The following is a 16103-nucleotide window of genomic DNA, read 5'->3' on the forward strand; positions in this document are numbered from 1 at the left end:
AGACTCATCATTATAATGCAAACTCCTTGCCTAAGTCGCATTCGGGCTAATCTGGGAATTGGTTAAAAATGCAACAACCCCAATCAATTATCCCATACTGTAGAATAGACTTACATGAAGAGAAGTAATTACAAAGCCTTTTGTATTTAGGATGTTATGTCGTTCACTCCTTTCAACCACGTCATATATAAAAAAACTTGATTTTTCAGGAGATCGTTTTCAAAGTTAAAGAATTTAATCGTCGAGTATGTATGAGGAGATGTATGAATGAAGAAGAGGCGAAGAATGTTTGCAAAGACAGAGTGGTGTAGCGTTCGATTCTCTCTGCCTACCCTTGCTGGGAAGCGTCGTGATGGTTAAAATGTATTGAAAATAAATATCAAGCCACTTATTAAACTTTTTACTGTGCAAGAGATCTTTTTAGGTAAAATTTGAATGTTTTTTATCCATTTGAAAAATTAGTACGTTTAAAAGAATAATTAAACAATACCTTTTCTTCAAAATGCAAAAACGTCACATTCTGCTCTGTAGCGGGTAAATATTAAGTTAAAAATATGCCTCTTTTGCTGGGATAAAGAACATTTTCTGGGGATTCCGAAAACATGCACAACTGAAAATTGTCAATTTTTGTTATATGACGTTGTTGAAAGGAGTGAGCGATGTATGGTTTTAAAGATGTAAGTTTTTTCAGTGACACAGATGAACAAATATTACTTGTATTTTTAGAGAAAAGATCTGGCGCTATATGGTAGGAGCCGACAAGTGCAGGGATGATATTCCGATTCGACAAAGGTCTTGCAATAGAGTCCTTTGCCCGGCTTACTGGGAAGAAGGACCATGGAGCAAGGTAATTTATTCAGGATATTTTTACTATATCCAAATATTTGGCATATCAGTCACATCCTTGGAGGACCTCTACTGGACTCCGAGAAAGTGAAGCTCCTACCGCCAAGACAGGTCGTGAGTTACGTGACTCATGTAGGTCTTGGCAGTGAGCTGTAATACAGAGGGAAGTCACAATAGACCTAATATGATCGCAGTGACATAAGGGATGCAAGATCCCTTGACCCCAAAAAAATAAAAAATAAATTGGCATAACGATGTAGATGATCAAATGATACAAGGAATGAATGCAAGGCTGAGATAATTGTTATCAATAAAATTAAAAAAATTATGTATAATTTGAAATCAAACACAGATTTTTTGAGTCTACTAAGTTGTATTTTATTGACGAAAACACAAAAAATTAATATTGTGACAATTGTTTCGCCTTGTTAGGGAATTATCAAACGATAATGAACGATAATGCTCTAACAAGACATTCGTGACAATTGTTTCGCCTTGTTAGGAAATTATCAAACGATAATGAATGATAATGCCCTAACAAGACATTCGTTTGATAATGCCCTAACAAGGCAAAACAATTGTCACAATATTAATTTTTTATGTGTTTTTGTTAATAAAATACAACTTAATAGACTCAAAAAATCTGTGTTTGATTTAAAATTAATACATAAATTAAAAGGAGTTCTACAAATTAAACGCCAAATCAATAAATAAAAATTAAGAAAGGTGTGTTGAGGTGGTTTGGGCATGTTAATTAAATGAGTGAAGAAAGAATAGTGAAACAAATTTGTGAGTTGAATGAAGTTGTTAAGTCATTGTTTGAGGGTGGTTTTTTCATCAACTCCGACCAATTATACTCGGACAATCTGCCGCCCAACTCTCAATATACTAATCACATTCGCTAACCCTTATCCTCACCCAATGGTGCATAGGGCACTGCTTCGTTTTGTCGCGACGTCATCTGGATATTGTGTTATATTACAAGGCAATCTATCTTGAAGACAATGTTATCACTCATGCGGACCAGTCCAGGGTTGTATTAAATAAATTTTAGAGTGTAAAATTACTAATATTTATTTTTACCCCCCCTGGGAAACGAACCTCCACCACGGAGGCAGACAAACAAATTTATGAGGCGAATGTGGTTGTTGACAATAGTAGAGGAAGACTGAGGAAAACTTGGCATGATCAAGTATTTTAAATATGTATTTGAAAAGGTGGTCAGGTAAGGAATCGGAATAATCTGCGGGTGTGTATGAAGATACGATTTCAAATTCAGTGGAACCTCTTATAATGAGCATCTGTCATAACGAGAAGAACAAATTGCGTAAAAGTTGCTCCTTTAACGAGTGACATTTCACATAACGAGAGAAAGGGCAAGTCACTTTTTTACGACATTCACTTGTGAGACGAGACTTCTGTGCCAGTGTTTCACTTAATGAGTAAGATTCTGGAAGGAAGTATGCTCGTTCTAATGTGCAAAGGCAAATAGCCGCAGTTAAAAATGGTATTTTTGAGATAAACAAGCTTACAGTTAACTTAAAAGGATGCTTTTTGCCAAAACATGTATAAAATAAATACAATTTAGCGGCTATTTGGATGATGAATATCTTGGTAAAGGAGAGAGATACAGCAAAATCTGTGATTGTATATGATAGAGGCCAGTTATAAGAATGCTTTGAGCCGTGTTACACCAAACAGCCGCAAATTGAGTTACGGCTAGTTGCCTCTACACATTAGCGTTATGAGTGATCCACTTGTAATTCATTTCTCATTTCAGTGCTCTTCATCCTGCGCCCCCGGTATATCGACCCGCCCGCTCCGCTGTCCCGCTGGGAAGGACGCGTGTGGCCCCCGTCCGGGGGCGCGCTGGCGCTCCTGCCGGGGGCAGTGCAACAGGGCGCCCCCCTGCCGCAGAGACCGCAGCCCCTACTGCGCCCTGCCGGCCCTGCTGCGCTACTGCCTTATACCCACCTTCCAGAAGTTCTGCTGCCACTCGTGCAGGGATTGGTTGCTGACGCACGCTAACGAGAATTAATCATGTAATTGTTAATATAAAATAAAACAAAAGTAATAATTTCTTCTTCTAACCCTTATCCGCACCCCAATGGTGCATAGGGCACTGCATCGTATAGAAGCAGTGTTATCTTGATCTTATCAAATACACGAAGGAAAGGTGATCAGCCTTCCGCTTCAGGTACCAGTCCAGGGTCATATTAAATAAATACAGTGAAACCTCTATCTGTCGTTCCTCGAATAATCCTTTTCCCGGATATGTCGTTTATTTCTTCTACCCCGAATTCGTTTCATACAAAAATAGATCGCATTCATCATTTGAATTATGCTACATATTTGATATAATTTGTCTGTTTTTTTTACATTCTTTTTAATTTTCTCAATTTGTTACATTCGACGACAATATTTCAACGTGTGGAACAGACTATCTAAAGCTTGTGTGATGGATACAGCAGAAGAAGTCTGAAGATCTTTGGGTTCTGTTCAACTTTGTATTTTTTTTTAATAAATACATTTATTTACATCTAAAACTTGTATTCTTAAAATTTCAACCTACCAATGTTTATGTAGATTGGGAGGACGGTATTTTTGCTCGATTGTATGTCCTTGTGTATTGACTTCTTTATTCCGCATTCATTGTTTTCCCGCATTCATAGTTTATTTCAATAGGTCCCTTTAAATACGGTAGATAAAGGTTTCACTGTAATTGTAAATACATAATAAAAACAAATGTAATAATTTACAATAATTTTTATATATTTTGTCCCGGGCAGACCACTAAAGAGATGGGTCGATAGCTGGGAATCGATATTGCAGGAGGCTAATCCCTCTTAAAAACAGGCCACAAGGTCTACAACAAGATGAAAAAGAAATTTGTCCACCTCTGTAGTGTAGTGGTCAGCAAGCTCGGCTACAGTGCAGGTCTCGGGTATGATTCCCAGGGGCAGAGGGGTTTAATAAATATAAGTGATTTTTCACTCGAACATTTATTTAATATTACCCTGGACTGGTGCCTGGAGTGGAGGGCTGATCACCTTTCATTTCTAACGATCAAGATAACACTGCGTTTATATGATGTAGTGCCCTAAGCACCATCGGTTGCGGATAAGGGTTTGAAGAAGAAGAATTCTGTAAATAAAAAAAAAAAAATAATAATTTTGGATAATTTACGGAACGGCTTTTTTGTAAAATACTACCTCAAGGGCGCTTTACTGATATTTAATTGGGGAAAAGATAGATTGTGAAAATAATCTAGGTACAGTCGATTCCACTTAATCGGGGCATCTTGGTTGAATGAGATAGTCGGTTAGTTGTGTCAGGAAAGCAAACAAAACTATGGATGACACTTGTTTTGAGGACCACGTTTTTGATTATGATGTGAGGTTGGTGCACAGAAAGAAATTAAAGAATGTACTTGGAGTAGTCTCCTTTATTGATATAAATATTAACTTAACGAAATACATGAATAAAAGAATGGCAATCAATTTATGAAAAGTGGAGGTAAAGAAGTGAAAATATAGTATATGCGACAGTTAAAATTAAATCTAGAATAAGTGTACGTTACCCCTGATAGTCCAAACGATTCCCTCAGATTTTCTTGTCCGAGGTTCGGACGTCAGATTTGTCCGGATTTGTTCGGCTGGGTGCGTTCGGACTTTTTCGGAATTGTTCGTATTTGTGCGGCTCGTCACGTGACACAACGGTGTAGCCGCCACAAAACCATGAAAGTAATATTTTTGGTCGTAGTGATGGCTGAAATGCTCATAGAGTACCAAAAATATGCTTTGACTAATATGGTCACAAAGCACATTTTTGGTACTCGGTGACCATTTCACCTGTGTGACCAGAATATTACATGAGCGATGAATTAACAGTAATTTATTTTGGGTAGTCGGGACAATACATAGTACTTCTCAAACGGACCACAATTAACACCATTTGTTCGCTTTTGTAGTGTAGTGATTAGCACCTTTGGGTAGAAGGTAGAGAAATGAAATAAACTATTGTATATTTTTTAAGTCAAAATTTATTTTGGTGATCTGAATGAAGTATTTTATGCAAAAAAAACTATATGATTTTATTAAAATTAAATATTAATAACAATGCAACAATGATGAACAAACTAAAAGAAGCATCCTATACAGGTGACTTAATAATATAACATAAATTTCAAATGATATGTTGACAATATTTTTGGTTTTGAACATAATATTATTAAAAATAATTCTAAGATTAATTAACATAAAATACTAAGAAATAAATAAACATTATTTTGATTTTAGCAAAATTATTTTTCAATAATTTGTAAAATTTCACTATGTACTACGAAAGGTTGGTAACATTTTTATTTTAGACTGTATGAATTATAAATTATTTTATATGAATATTTGGTTACATTTTCATAAAGAGATTAGTGTATTTAGATAGCAATATATTTTTTATGTCATTTTAACATTTTTGATATTTTAAAAAGTTAAAAACGAGTTGTATATTCTTAATAAAAGTAAATATTTCATAATTTGAATGCATAGAGAGTCATATTTGAGATTATAATTGTAAATCAGAAAGATAGATAAAAGCGCTCATTGTGTTGGATCATAACTGACTAGAACTAAGATGTGTAAGAGTAAGTAGCATTGTCTTGTATTAAAATGAACGTGAAATAAAATATCTATATAAATAATTATAAAAAATATAATAACTGACATTTATAACGCTTGTGAAAATAAATTACGACATTTCCAATTATCAACATTTTTTTCTCAAAAAATGTTAAAATTTTTATTTTATTAAAAATGATATTTTAGAAAAGTTTTTTTAAATGAATTGATATAATAATATCTGTATTTTTTACGTTAATACTTATTATAATTCTTACCGAAATATATGTAAAATGTAAAGTTTAAACATTTTGAATTCAACGTCAAATATTAGTTTTAAGCCGTATTGGAAGATAAACGTGATCCAGTTGTCATATTTAAGCAATTTTCTTCAAGATTTTGAATTTTTTAGACGAATCACTGCATAATATTATCTAATATTTACTACAATTCAACCGAATAAACCGTATCTCAATAAAATGTTTACGACTCACCTAATTTTGATAATAAATCCTTCCATACAGCTTAGAAAACTACAAAACATGTATTTACAGTATAGTTATAATATTTTATATTCGAGGTCTTATTAGTACATTTTTGGTATATTAATTTGTTATCATAAGATGAAATTTTGGTAGTTCTTATGTTAAAATATGAAACGTACAATTACGTGTAAACTTATCCTACGATATATAATTAGTATTGTCAACAATCATATAACCGATTAACAGCTTTCTGAAATGATTAATAAATAATGATGACTAAGAAAATAATAAAGATGATATGCAAATAAAACTATAAATCTTTTGTATACTAAACTACGCCACTGGCAAGTTGTAATCTTAATGAAATAAATTATGTAAAATGCACAAGGTTTTTATATTAAAATTATGCTTGAAAGATGTTACGATGGATATAAAATTTCATGAAAAATGTTGATGCCTCAGGGCACAAACATACTTATTACAATGAAGATCTCTTTTTATATATTTTTTTAATTTCTCAGTTATGTTGTTTTCCTTATTTATGTTTAATAATTGAAGAGTAAACATGACAACTTTATACTGTTTTTGGTATTATCGTTGAAATCTTATTATATTTTTTCAATGAAAAATTATAATTAGTATGTTTGTATGTTAAGGCATTCATTCATGTGTATAAAGAGTGGATTACAAGAGGCAAAATACTAACTTTTTAAGTAAGTAGTTAATTCCTTTAATAAGTGTTTCTGCATTTCATACCTGGTTCACACAATGCAATCATTGCTACTTTTCCATTATTTGATAAACAATTTGAAACATTCAAATCACACTGCATTCATTACAAATATTTTTAGGGTTGAAACCATGATAAAACATATTCTCCTTTAAATTTTGCGGCCACCCTGCAGGAAAATCGAAGCTTGGTAAACATTGGTGTAATTATTACGCTTACCTTTTTTGCTGTACAATTTAGCACCCTCAAGGAAGCTCCACAAGGATGGCCAAACCCTTGGTAAAAAAAATGTTTTTCAAAGGTTTTAAATAGTGTGATTAAAAATGTTCTCGTACTATCTTTATACTGCTGATGTGTACGAGCCTCAAAACGTTCAAACCAGGAGATGGTGGAATCGTATTAAATTATTGACAGGAGTTGAAATGCAAGAAATTAGGCTGTAATTGTGTATATTAGAACACTATAATAATGAATTATTGAGTTAAGAGTACGATTTAACATTTTTGTAATCCTAGATGTATAAAATTGTTAAAAAATGCTTCAAATTGTGTAAATTACGTACAAATTTCAACAATTAATTACAAATTATGCATAATTTTCCATTAAAGTGCACTGAAACATAATTATTTCCTCAAGCGTGCCTTACTCCGAGCGTGCATGAGCGAGTCCCTCAGCCCCGCCAGCATCCTTCTCGGTGGCCAGAGATATTTCACCCCGGACGGGTGTTTGGGCGTTCCCTACGAGGCGGATGGTCAGATCTTCTCCACGTAGTTCCCGGGGAAGGTGCCGAAGCGCCCGGTCCTCTGGCTGGAGCCCACGTACCAGCCGTCGTCGCACTTCTCCAGAACGTAGACGGTGTCGCCTTCCTGGAGTTCCAGCTCATCGGGGTTCTGCGGACGGTACTTGTACATCGCGCGGTATCTGAAAAATATACAATCCTGCCATAATGCCATTATTCAAAGCTGAGAATTTATCTTATTTTAACCACTTGATAGAAGAACTTTGGCGAGAAAATTCACTTCTGTAAGAATTCGTTACCAGCAAGTCGAAATAAGACTGCCCGAACACCGCTCGAGTTAGTCAATAAAAACCAATACATAAATATCTTAGGGTTATACAAATCAATACCGAGAATACAATATTCCCGAGCAGCACTCGGGTCAACTATCATCTACATCCTATGGTGCATAAAACACTGCATCACATTGACTTATAAAGTGTTATTTTGATTGTTATTTACATGAAGGCTAGGCTATTGAGATACCAGTCTAGAGTGAGATTAAATACACATTAAAGTATGGATAAATTATTTTTACCATCCTGGAAATTTAACTTGCGGCATTAAATATGGTAGCAAAAGTATGGAGGAGAAGACATACTTCATAGTAAGAAACGTATTACTGTAAAAATATATTTACATTGAAACAAATCATTAGTTTTCAACTTTTAAGTACGCCTCCGCAGTTTAATGAATAGCGTGTTTGGCTCACTGAAGTTTCCGGGTGATTTTTTTTTTAGTATTTGTATTTTTATGCACCATTGAGCACAGACGAGGCAAACATTTTGCACATGATGAGTTGAATTTTGACTGTATTTAATCTGCCTATATCCTGGCAAGTCCATGCTTTATTTCCATACATTACATTTGATATTAGTACTCCATTGTCTACTAGTAGTTTAGCATCCCGTCTTAGATTTAAGTGCACCATTAATTCAATTCCACTTTTTACCCTTCTATCAATATTTCTCTCAATCACATCATATTTAGAAATCAAACTTTACATAAAAAAATGCAATATCAGTTATTATAAAAGTAACAAGTATAAAAGCAAGCTGTCCTGTGCTGTAAAGTAGGCAAATAGCTCTAAAAACTGAGCAAATTGTAACTTACGGCACAGCTTCAGCATTGGTGTCTACGTACAGGGGTTCATGGTTGTTGAGGTTTATGGGCGACGGGTCGGAGGCTCTCGGGAGGGTGGCGCTTGCCGGACGTGCATGGTGGTTTGTAATTCCGTGACCTGGAAGAGTAAATATTGGAATTTTTGGGTAATATATCCAAGGATTAAACAAGGTTATTGGATTGAATTATACTTTTATTTACATCTATATGATATAATATGTGACGCGTTTTGTCTTCCTTAGACACTATCAAACACTCAATGTTTGATAATGTCTTCATATGGAGTTTTCAGTTACAATAAATAAATATAGAATATTGGAACCGTAAAGAATTTCTTCTAAGCAGACACCACCCAGATGTAAGCGCAGACACTACAGTAAATGCAACATACAAGTGGTGACTATGGGTTGACCACACACTGCATGCCATTCAATAGTTTACCATAAGACAATATGTTGATTACATAGTGATGTTGAAGTGTGCGTTGCTGTATGGAGATCCATATTTAAAAAATTAGAATAAATAATATGTTGTTAATAATATGATGTCGAAAAGATTAGCGTGTGTCAACTTTAATTAATATAAAAGCTATATTTACACTTTATAAATACTGACTGTATTTTTATTGAATATTAATATATAGGTACTGAACAACATAGGGTATATTTTAAAATCTAGATTTATTACATTATTAAAAAAAAATTAAACTTAACATTTTTATCTAAATATAATTTTAAAAAAAAATTAATGATATTATATTTGAGTAGTCCACTTACAAACCGCGTTTTGTTACAAAAATTAGTTTTTAGCCAATGCCGCCAATTGGTAGAAAATTTAAATATTAACATCCATATTTAACCAAATCTGCCAAAACTCGTTAAGTTAGGAATAAAATGTAATAGAAAAATCAATACTCTTGCAAAACTCGCTATATCGATTGACAGTTCACTTTAAAAAATCTCTCGATAAAGCTGAAATTGGTAGAAGATTTAATATTACACTTGTAAAATACTCTTGACTTCCATATTCTTCTGAAGAAGAGATCTTAGATGAATCTAAGTTGAGATGTCAAAATATTTCTACTCACTGGGCAGGGTTAGTGGTGCAGTGCTGCTGGGACTGTTGGAGAGTGCCGGGTTGTTGATCTGAGGGGTGTAATGATGAGCCCCGAGAGATGCAGCACCAGCTGCTCCTACTACGGAGTGTGCTGCAGGGGATGCCACCGGTTTTCCGCTGGCCAGGGATGGTGTCAGTTCTGAAGGAGATGAAGACAGAACTTGCTTAATGCGATGACTGACCAATTTCTGTAAATGTCTTTGCACTGTTCTGTGTCTGTCTGCTGTGCTGGTCAGGGTTGTGGAGCCGTCTGTGTACCGGCTACGTCTGAACTAACTAAATACTAATCCCTTTCACTGCCTACACCGGGGTACTTCTAGAAAATTTGGTGGTGGATTTACAAACTTGTTTTTATTTTGATTGGCAGTGACAGGGATATTGAAAGCTTTTAAATGTGAATTCACAGTAAAATCGGGATATAATTTTGTTTCACACTTTCAATAAATTTCGCAACTTGGTTAAAAAAAATTGCTTTGCAAGAGAAGGTCTGTCAGGAAGCCTAGATGCTTCTGTATCAGATCAGGGAATGCGGTGGGACAGCTTTCAATATAGAACATGCTTAAACTTTTTACCTTGCTAACTAAAGTTGTTAGTAAGTGATTGTGCATAGGAGTTTGCTCCAGAATTGGAACTTTTTCAGGACTCTAATTGATTCCAATTCTTAACACATTGTTGGCGGGTAGTTTTTTCAACAACCCTGACCCTAATTATTTAATTAATTAGGATCGTATACTAATTACAAGTAACCGCAAACCTCATTCCGATCCGTACAATATTTTTTGGCGTCTCACGCTGTACCAAAAATAAGCAAATATAACGCTTATAAGGATCTCCCGCTCTCTACCTACAGTACTTAAAAAATACTTTTAAGCATTTCCCGCTAACAATGTATCAAAAATACTAGATCGAAAGCAATTGACAATTATTTACTTTTATTTCTAACAATATAGGATTTTCATCTGTAAGCGTGTTTGGTTACTGTGCTACAGGTCACGAGTTTGATTCCAAGGGGGTTCTAAATAAATTTGAGTGACTTTTCACTAATATTTATTAAATATTACCGTGGACTAGTACCTACCTGAAGCGCAGAACTTTACTTCAAGTAATTAACAATCAATTCAAAACTTTGATGTAGTGCCCTATGCACCATTTGGTACAGATAAGGGTGAGAATAAAATTAATTTTTAAAAAGGAAAAGTGCATTTGTGGGTATTTTATAAAATAATTACAAATTTATCTCAAAACCAGGTGTATTTGTATTTGAAGTTTTTGTTTCATTAAAATTTAAGTAATGTACATGATACATACTATTAAATGTTATTATGTGTTCCATACATGTATAAAAGATATACACACATATGCGTTGCACTAGGGCATGGGTGGCCAACCTTTTCAGCAGCCGGGCCAAATTTTAGAAACGATATTTCCAATCGGGCCGTATATTTTTTTTTTTGATTATTCAAAGCAAACATGAAATATATGTTTTTTTTTAAAAGAAGATATTAAAATGATAATTAAACATATTTATTAGATTATCTACACACAATCTGAATATTGGTTCGGTTGGCTAATATCCTGGCCATTGCGTAACTAGCTTTTACAAAGTATTTTGACCGTTGAATCACACTAGTCAGTCGGTTATAACAGCATCAATGAGTGTTTAAAAGTCTGTCGCAAAATGTTGTGATTGTTTGTTAAAACGAATATACCAAAGAAGAAATTGTCACAATGATGAGATACTTCTAAATATGGATATGATACGAACTACGCACGATGGAATGTTCTTTTGGTAGTTTTATGTACAAAAGGGTGATATGCTCCGCGGGCCACAAGAAAACACCCGGTGGGCCGCATGCGGCCGGCCCGCGGGCCGCGGGTTTGGCCTTGCACTAGGGTGTTGTATTGTGCAGTTATTTGTTTAGATGTAATAAATTTTACTAACCCGCTCTATTTGGTTGTGGCTCCACCAATACTTCCACGTAGCTAACAGGGAAGATTCCCTTCCTTCCTCCCAGCTTCCCTTCGTACCAGTTGTCGTCAACCCTTCTGATGAGTGTCACCAGCTCTCCTTTCTTCAGACCCAACTCCAGATGGGTTTGGGCCACAAAGTTGAACTTGGCGCGGGCTCGGCCTTCATTCGGGCGGGTGGTTGGTGTTTGTGGGGCATCATTATCGATCAGCTGTAATTTTAAAGGAATCATTTTAGAGCAAAATTTGCAACAGCTTATGTTTTGAGCAGAAGGTGGACATGGTTGGGACATGTCCTCAGAATGCCACCTGAGAGCATCAACCCCTCATGTCTCTTCTTCCAACCCCGAGGATTCCGGGAGATGGCGCGTGACAGAGTGACTTGGAGACGTCTCGTGTTGGCCATATACTCTACCTAGGGAGCGAACATGGAAGAAGAAGAAGAAGACGTTTTGATGGAAAATAACTGAAATAATGCTTATAGCGGATATTCAGAAGTACTTAATAGTAAATGAGGGTAATGGAAGCAAAGAAATATATAGAATCTGATACTGCCTCCAAGAGTAATCGTTAATACATCAATTAAAAAAATATCTTCTTTCGGATTATTATCTATATTATCAAAAAAAGTTAAAATTTACGACAACATCATAATATTTACATTACATTTAAGTTTTGTAGTGACATGGAACTTCATTTTATTTAATAAAACATTAACTATATAGTATTATCCACTTTTATTACATTTGATGAGTGACTGAGTTTTGTCATTACTGACATCATTAGACTGGTCCATAATCGCTAGTCTGATGATGTCGGTAATGACGTTGACCCATTCACTGCTCAAATAAAATAAAATTGGGAAAAATCTGGCTGTTGTTTTATTATATTGTACATAAATATTTTGTTTGATGTTTAATGAATTCTATAAATTTGTTTAATATATTGATGATTTTAAACGACATTTTCGAATGCTGTCACATTAGTTGACATTGGCTGTGATCAAGTTAACACTGTCAATCTGATACAGTGCCCTATCCACCATCTATTATAATAGGGGTCAACGAAGAAGCACACTGTGTGTAGTAAGCCCTTGATATTTATAAGTGTAATTAGAGGTTTTTTATTTTATTGATCATTGTTGTCAGAAGCTTCTTGAACTGATTAGACGAGTTTTAGACTAAAGAGAGTATTGTTATTCCAAATATTGTAATGTTGCTCGGCTACCGTTCTGGAGGTCCCGGGTTCGATTCCCAGGGGGGTCAAATAAATATAAGTGATTTTTTCACTCTAATATTTATTCAATATTACCCTGGACTGGTACCTGAAGGGGAGGGCTGATCACGTTTCCTTCGTGTGTTAATGATTAAGATAACACTGTGTTTGTATAATGCAGTACCCTACGCACCATTGGGGTGCGGGTAAGGGTTTGAATTGAATTGAAATATTACCTCAACGTAGTTGGTCGGGAACAATCCAACTTGTCCATCGCACTCTCCTTCGAACCAGTTCTGATCAATCCTTCTCCTGACGAGAAGTAAGTCACCTCTCCTGAAGGATAGTTCTCGAGCGCTCTGCCCTGTGAAGTTGTGGAGAGCTCGAGCGATCTAGAATGTTTTACATACGTGAATATAAAGCATTTTTAATTTAAGTTTTACTTAGTAAATATCAGTTTTTCTTAAAATCATTTTCATTCAATGATTCGATGCATTCCGAATTATTTTCAAACACAGTATATGAAGCTATTTCTAAATTTTTGAGTAGGGTTCTTGGGACGTTGAAAGTTGAAGATGGGGTAGGAGGTGTTTCTTATTTTAATTTATTTTATTTTTATTTTTATCAGTGGGAACATAGACAATAGGGGGGACGCTTTGGTCATTGTCATATTGTTAATTATGGGAATGCATCGAAACACGTATCACAGTAGATTTTAAGAAATAGTTGTATTAACTAAGCAAAACTTATTAACAACATTTTGAGTATGTCCACATACTTGTTTCTCAAATCTGAATTACTACAATTGTAGGAGTTATTTTTCAATTATTTTTTTGACATCTCATAAAATATCATATTTGATACATTGATTGATTATCCAGGATTTGGACCTCACATACTAATAAAAGAGTTTCCGCTCAATAAAAAGCTACTTTTCATCTCACCAAAAGATGTCTCTAGTGAAGTTCTAGTGATTCAAGAACAATGTTTCAAAACTGGTTCATAATATATATAGAACTTCCAAGAATTTGAGTAGTTTGGTTGTCAATAATGGATAGAATTGGTGAATGTTACACGTGTATGAAGTGATCATTCAAACCAGCCTATGACGGTCGTCAGCCCTGTGAATGCCCAGACTTCCATATTCTTTTTCATCTTTGATAAGATGTCAAAAAATAATAAGTAACAATTAAATTATAAATGGATAGATTTTACTACAAAGTGACTGCCGAATCAATTAATGAGAAAACATAATGTAGGTAACTATAATATGTTATTTCTTCCTATTTTGGTCCTTATCTCCACCTCAGGAGTTACACATGGTGGCTTGACTCTGGCCAATGTCTGTACATGACGGATTCTTCAGTTCTTTGGACACGTTGCGCGTGGCAATAAGGATAGCCTGGAACGACTGATTTTGATTAGTGGCCTGGATGGGAAGAGAGGGAGAGGAAGATTCCCCACACAATGGATTGATCAAGTTAAGGCACAGCAAGCACCTCGGTGGTTGGAGCGCTACGTGCAGCGCAGTCAAGGGATAACTGGATAAAAGTCATTACTTCGACAAGTGTAACAACTTAAGGACTAAGACGGAGAAGAGAAGAATCTCCACCCAAGTGGTGCATACGACACCGCATCAGATTGATGCAGTGTTAAATAGATTGCTGATAATGATGAAGTCAAATTGATTGCATTCTATAGTAATTGAGCAACAGAAAAACAAGTTTAGTAAGTATATACTGAAATTTATATTACACATTAATAATACATATTTCAAAGATATTTGATACGTGTTTTGATGAAAATCGATATTGTCAATAAGCTGTAAAGCACCTTTCTAAAATATTGAATACATAAAGCATTGCAGCTCCTTTTTTCTTTCAATTTGACTTGTTGAATAAGTACCACTATTTTTTTTAATCTATTATGAAACGTGTTTTAATGCATTCGGCATCAATGTTATACACCATATGTATTGTTAAGTTGAAATTTAAGATTCGTGCCTCCCTCCGGAACATTTAAGGATGAATGGGAAGAAACTATTTTCATTTTTTATCAGAAGGAACATGGACGATAGGATGCCAATACAATGGTTAAAGCTTCCCACAAGATTACACTTCATATATGGTCATTAATTGATTCAGCAAATACTTTGTAGTAATATCTACCCATTTTTAATTTAAGATTTACTTGGTAAATACCACTATTTGAAATACTGGTATTTACCAAGTATTACTTAAATTATTTATTGAAATAGTGGTATTAACCAAGTAACACTTAAATTATAAATTCATATATATATACGAGTATACATGGTGTTTGATAATAATGCTGAAAACATCAAGATGCACGTTGCAATATATTTTTAAAAGTAGTGGTATTCAATAAGTAAAATTTAAATTAACAGTGGATAGATTTGCCACAAAAAGACCGTCGAACGAATTAATTAATTTTTTTTTTACCTGATGTGGTCGAACTTGACCAGTTGAACCAAAAGTATCGTAACGATTCAAGGATATAGGACTCTTCTGCGCTGGAGTGAAGTTGTCCGTATGCCTTCTGCTGTTCATATCCTGCAGTTCCTGTAAGATAAAATACATGAACATAATTTTTTTGGCCGTTTGCTTTAATTCTAAAAATAAATTACACATTTTATGGGGGAAAAGAGTATTGAAGGGGTAAATACAGATAAGAAAACAGATGTAACAGGTAATCATATAAGAAAGAGATGAAATTTGAATGACATGAATAGGTCGGCTGTCCAAATTAAAAACACAGTAAGGGAAATTTTTTTGTAGTAGGTTTTTTTTGCATTTTTGGACTAAGTAGAGTCTACTTAGTCCATAAATGCAAAAAAACCTACTACAAAAAAACAGGCCCTTACTGTGTTTAAAATTTGGACAGCCGAGGTACTGAGTAGATATTTATGTATTAATTTTAAATCAAACTCAGATTTTTTGAGTCTACTGAGTTGTATTTTATTAACAAAAACACATAAAAAAATAATATTGTGATAATTGTTTCGCCTAGTTATGGGATAGTTGTCTCCCATAAATTATTGCATTATTATCTCCCATAAATTGACAGAAAAGCCTGGAGATAGTTTGTGGACTCCATATGCTCCACCTAGGGAGCGAATATGGTTTAATCATTTTATATATATATATATATATATATATATATATATATATATATATATATATATATATATATATATATATATATAT

General features: G+C 34.3%; 2 protein-coding genes across 21 annotated transcripts in view; one reads left to right on the plus strand and one right to left on the minus strand.

Annotated features, from left to right (window-relative positions):
• The window catches only part of LOC148313086 (A disintegrin and metalloproteinase with thrombospondin motifs 1-like), a 44238-nt gene extending 41322 nt beyond the window's left edge, over positions 1–2916 (plus strand). Inside the window, exons 16-17 of the mRNA XM_088268245.1 lie at positions 727–847; positions 2627–2916. Of these exons, the coding sequence (XP_088124371.1) occupies positions 727–847; positions 2627–2884 (379 nt within the window). The 3' untranslated portion in view covers positions 2885–2916. The remainder of the gene's footprint in view (positions 1–726; positions 848–2626) is intronic.
• The window catches only part of LOC148313087 (uncharacterized), a 225759-nt gene continuing 212570 nt past the window's right edge, over positions 2915–16103 (minus strand). For 6 of the 20 annotated variants that reach the window (XM_088268149.1, XM_088268126.1, XM_088268191.1 and 3 more), the window contains 6 exons: positions 15339–15458; positions 13113–13268; positions 11636–11873; positions 9665–9832; positions 8569–8695; positions 2917–7598 (listed from right to left, as the gene is read on the minus strand). In XM_088268149.1, the coding sequence (XP_088124275.1) occupies positions 7430–7598; positions 8569–8695; positions 9665–9832; positions 11636–11873; positions 13113–13268; positions 15339–15458 (978 nt within the window). In that variant the 3' untranslated portion in view covers positions 2917–7429. Of the gene's footprint in view, positions 7599–8568; positions 8696–9664; positions 9833–11635; positions 11874–13112; positions 13269–15338; positions 15459–16103 lie in introns of all 20 variants that reach the window. The other 14 variants (XM_088268225.1, XM_088268233.1, XM_088268208.1 and 11 more) reach the window with 7 other exon arrangements.

Source organism: Brachycentrus maculatus, unplaced genomic scaffold (assembly GCF_059751285.1).
Source record: "Brachycentrus maculatus isolate JH-2025_06_01 unplaced genomic scaffold, ASM5975128v1 h1tg000023l, whole genome shotgun sequence".
Taxonomy (NCBI): Eukaryota; Metazoa; Arthropoda; class Insecta; order Trichoptera; family Brachycentridae; genus Brachycentrus; species Brachycentrus maculatus.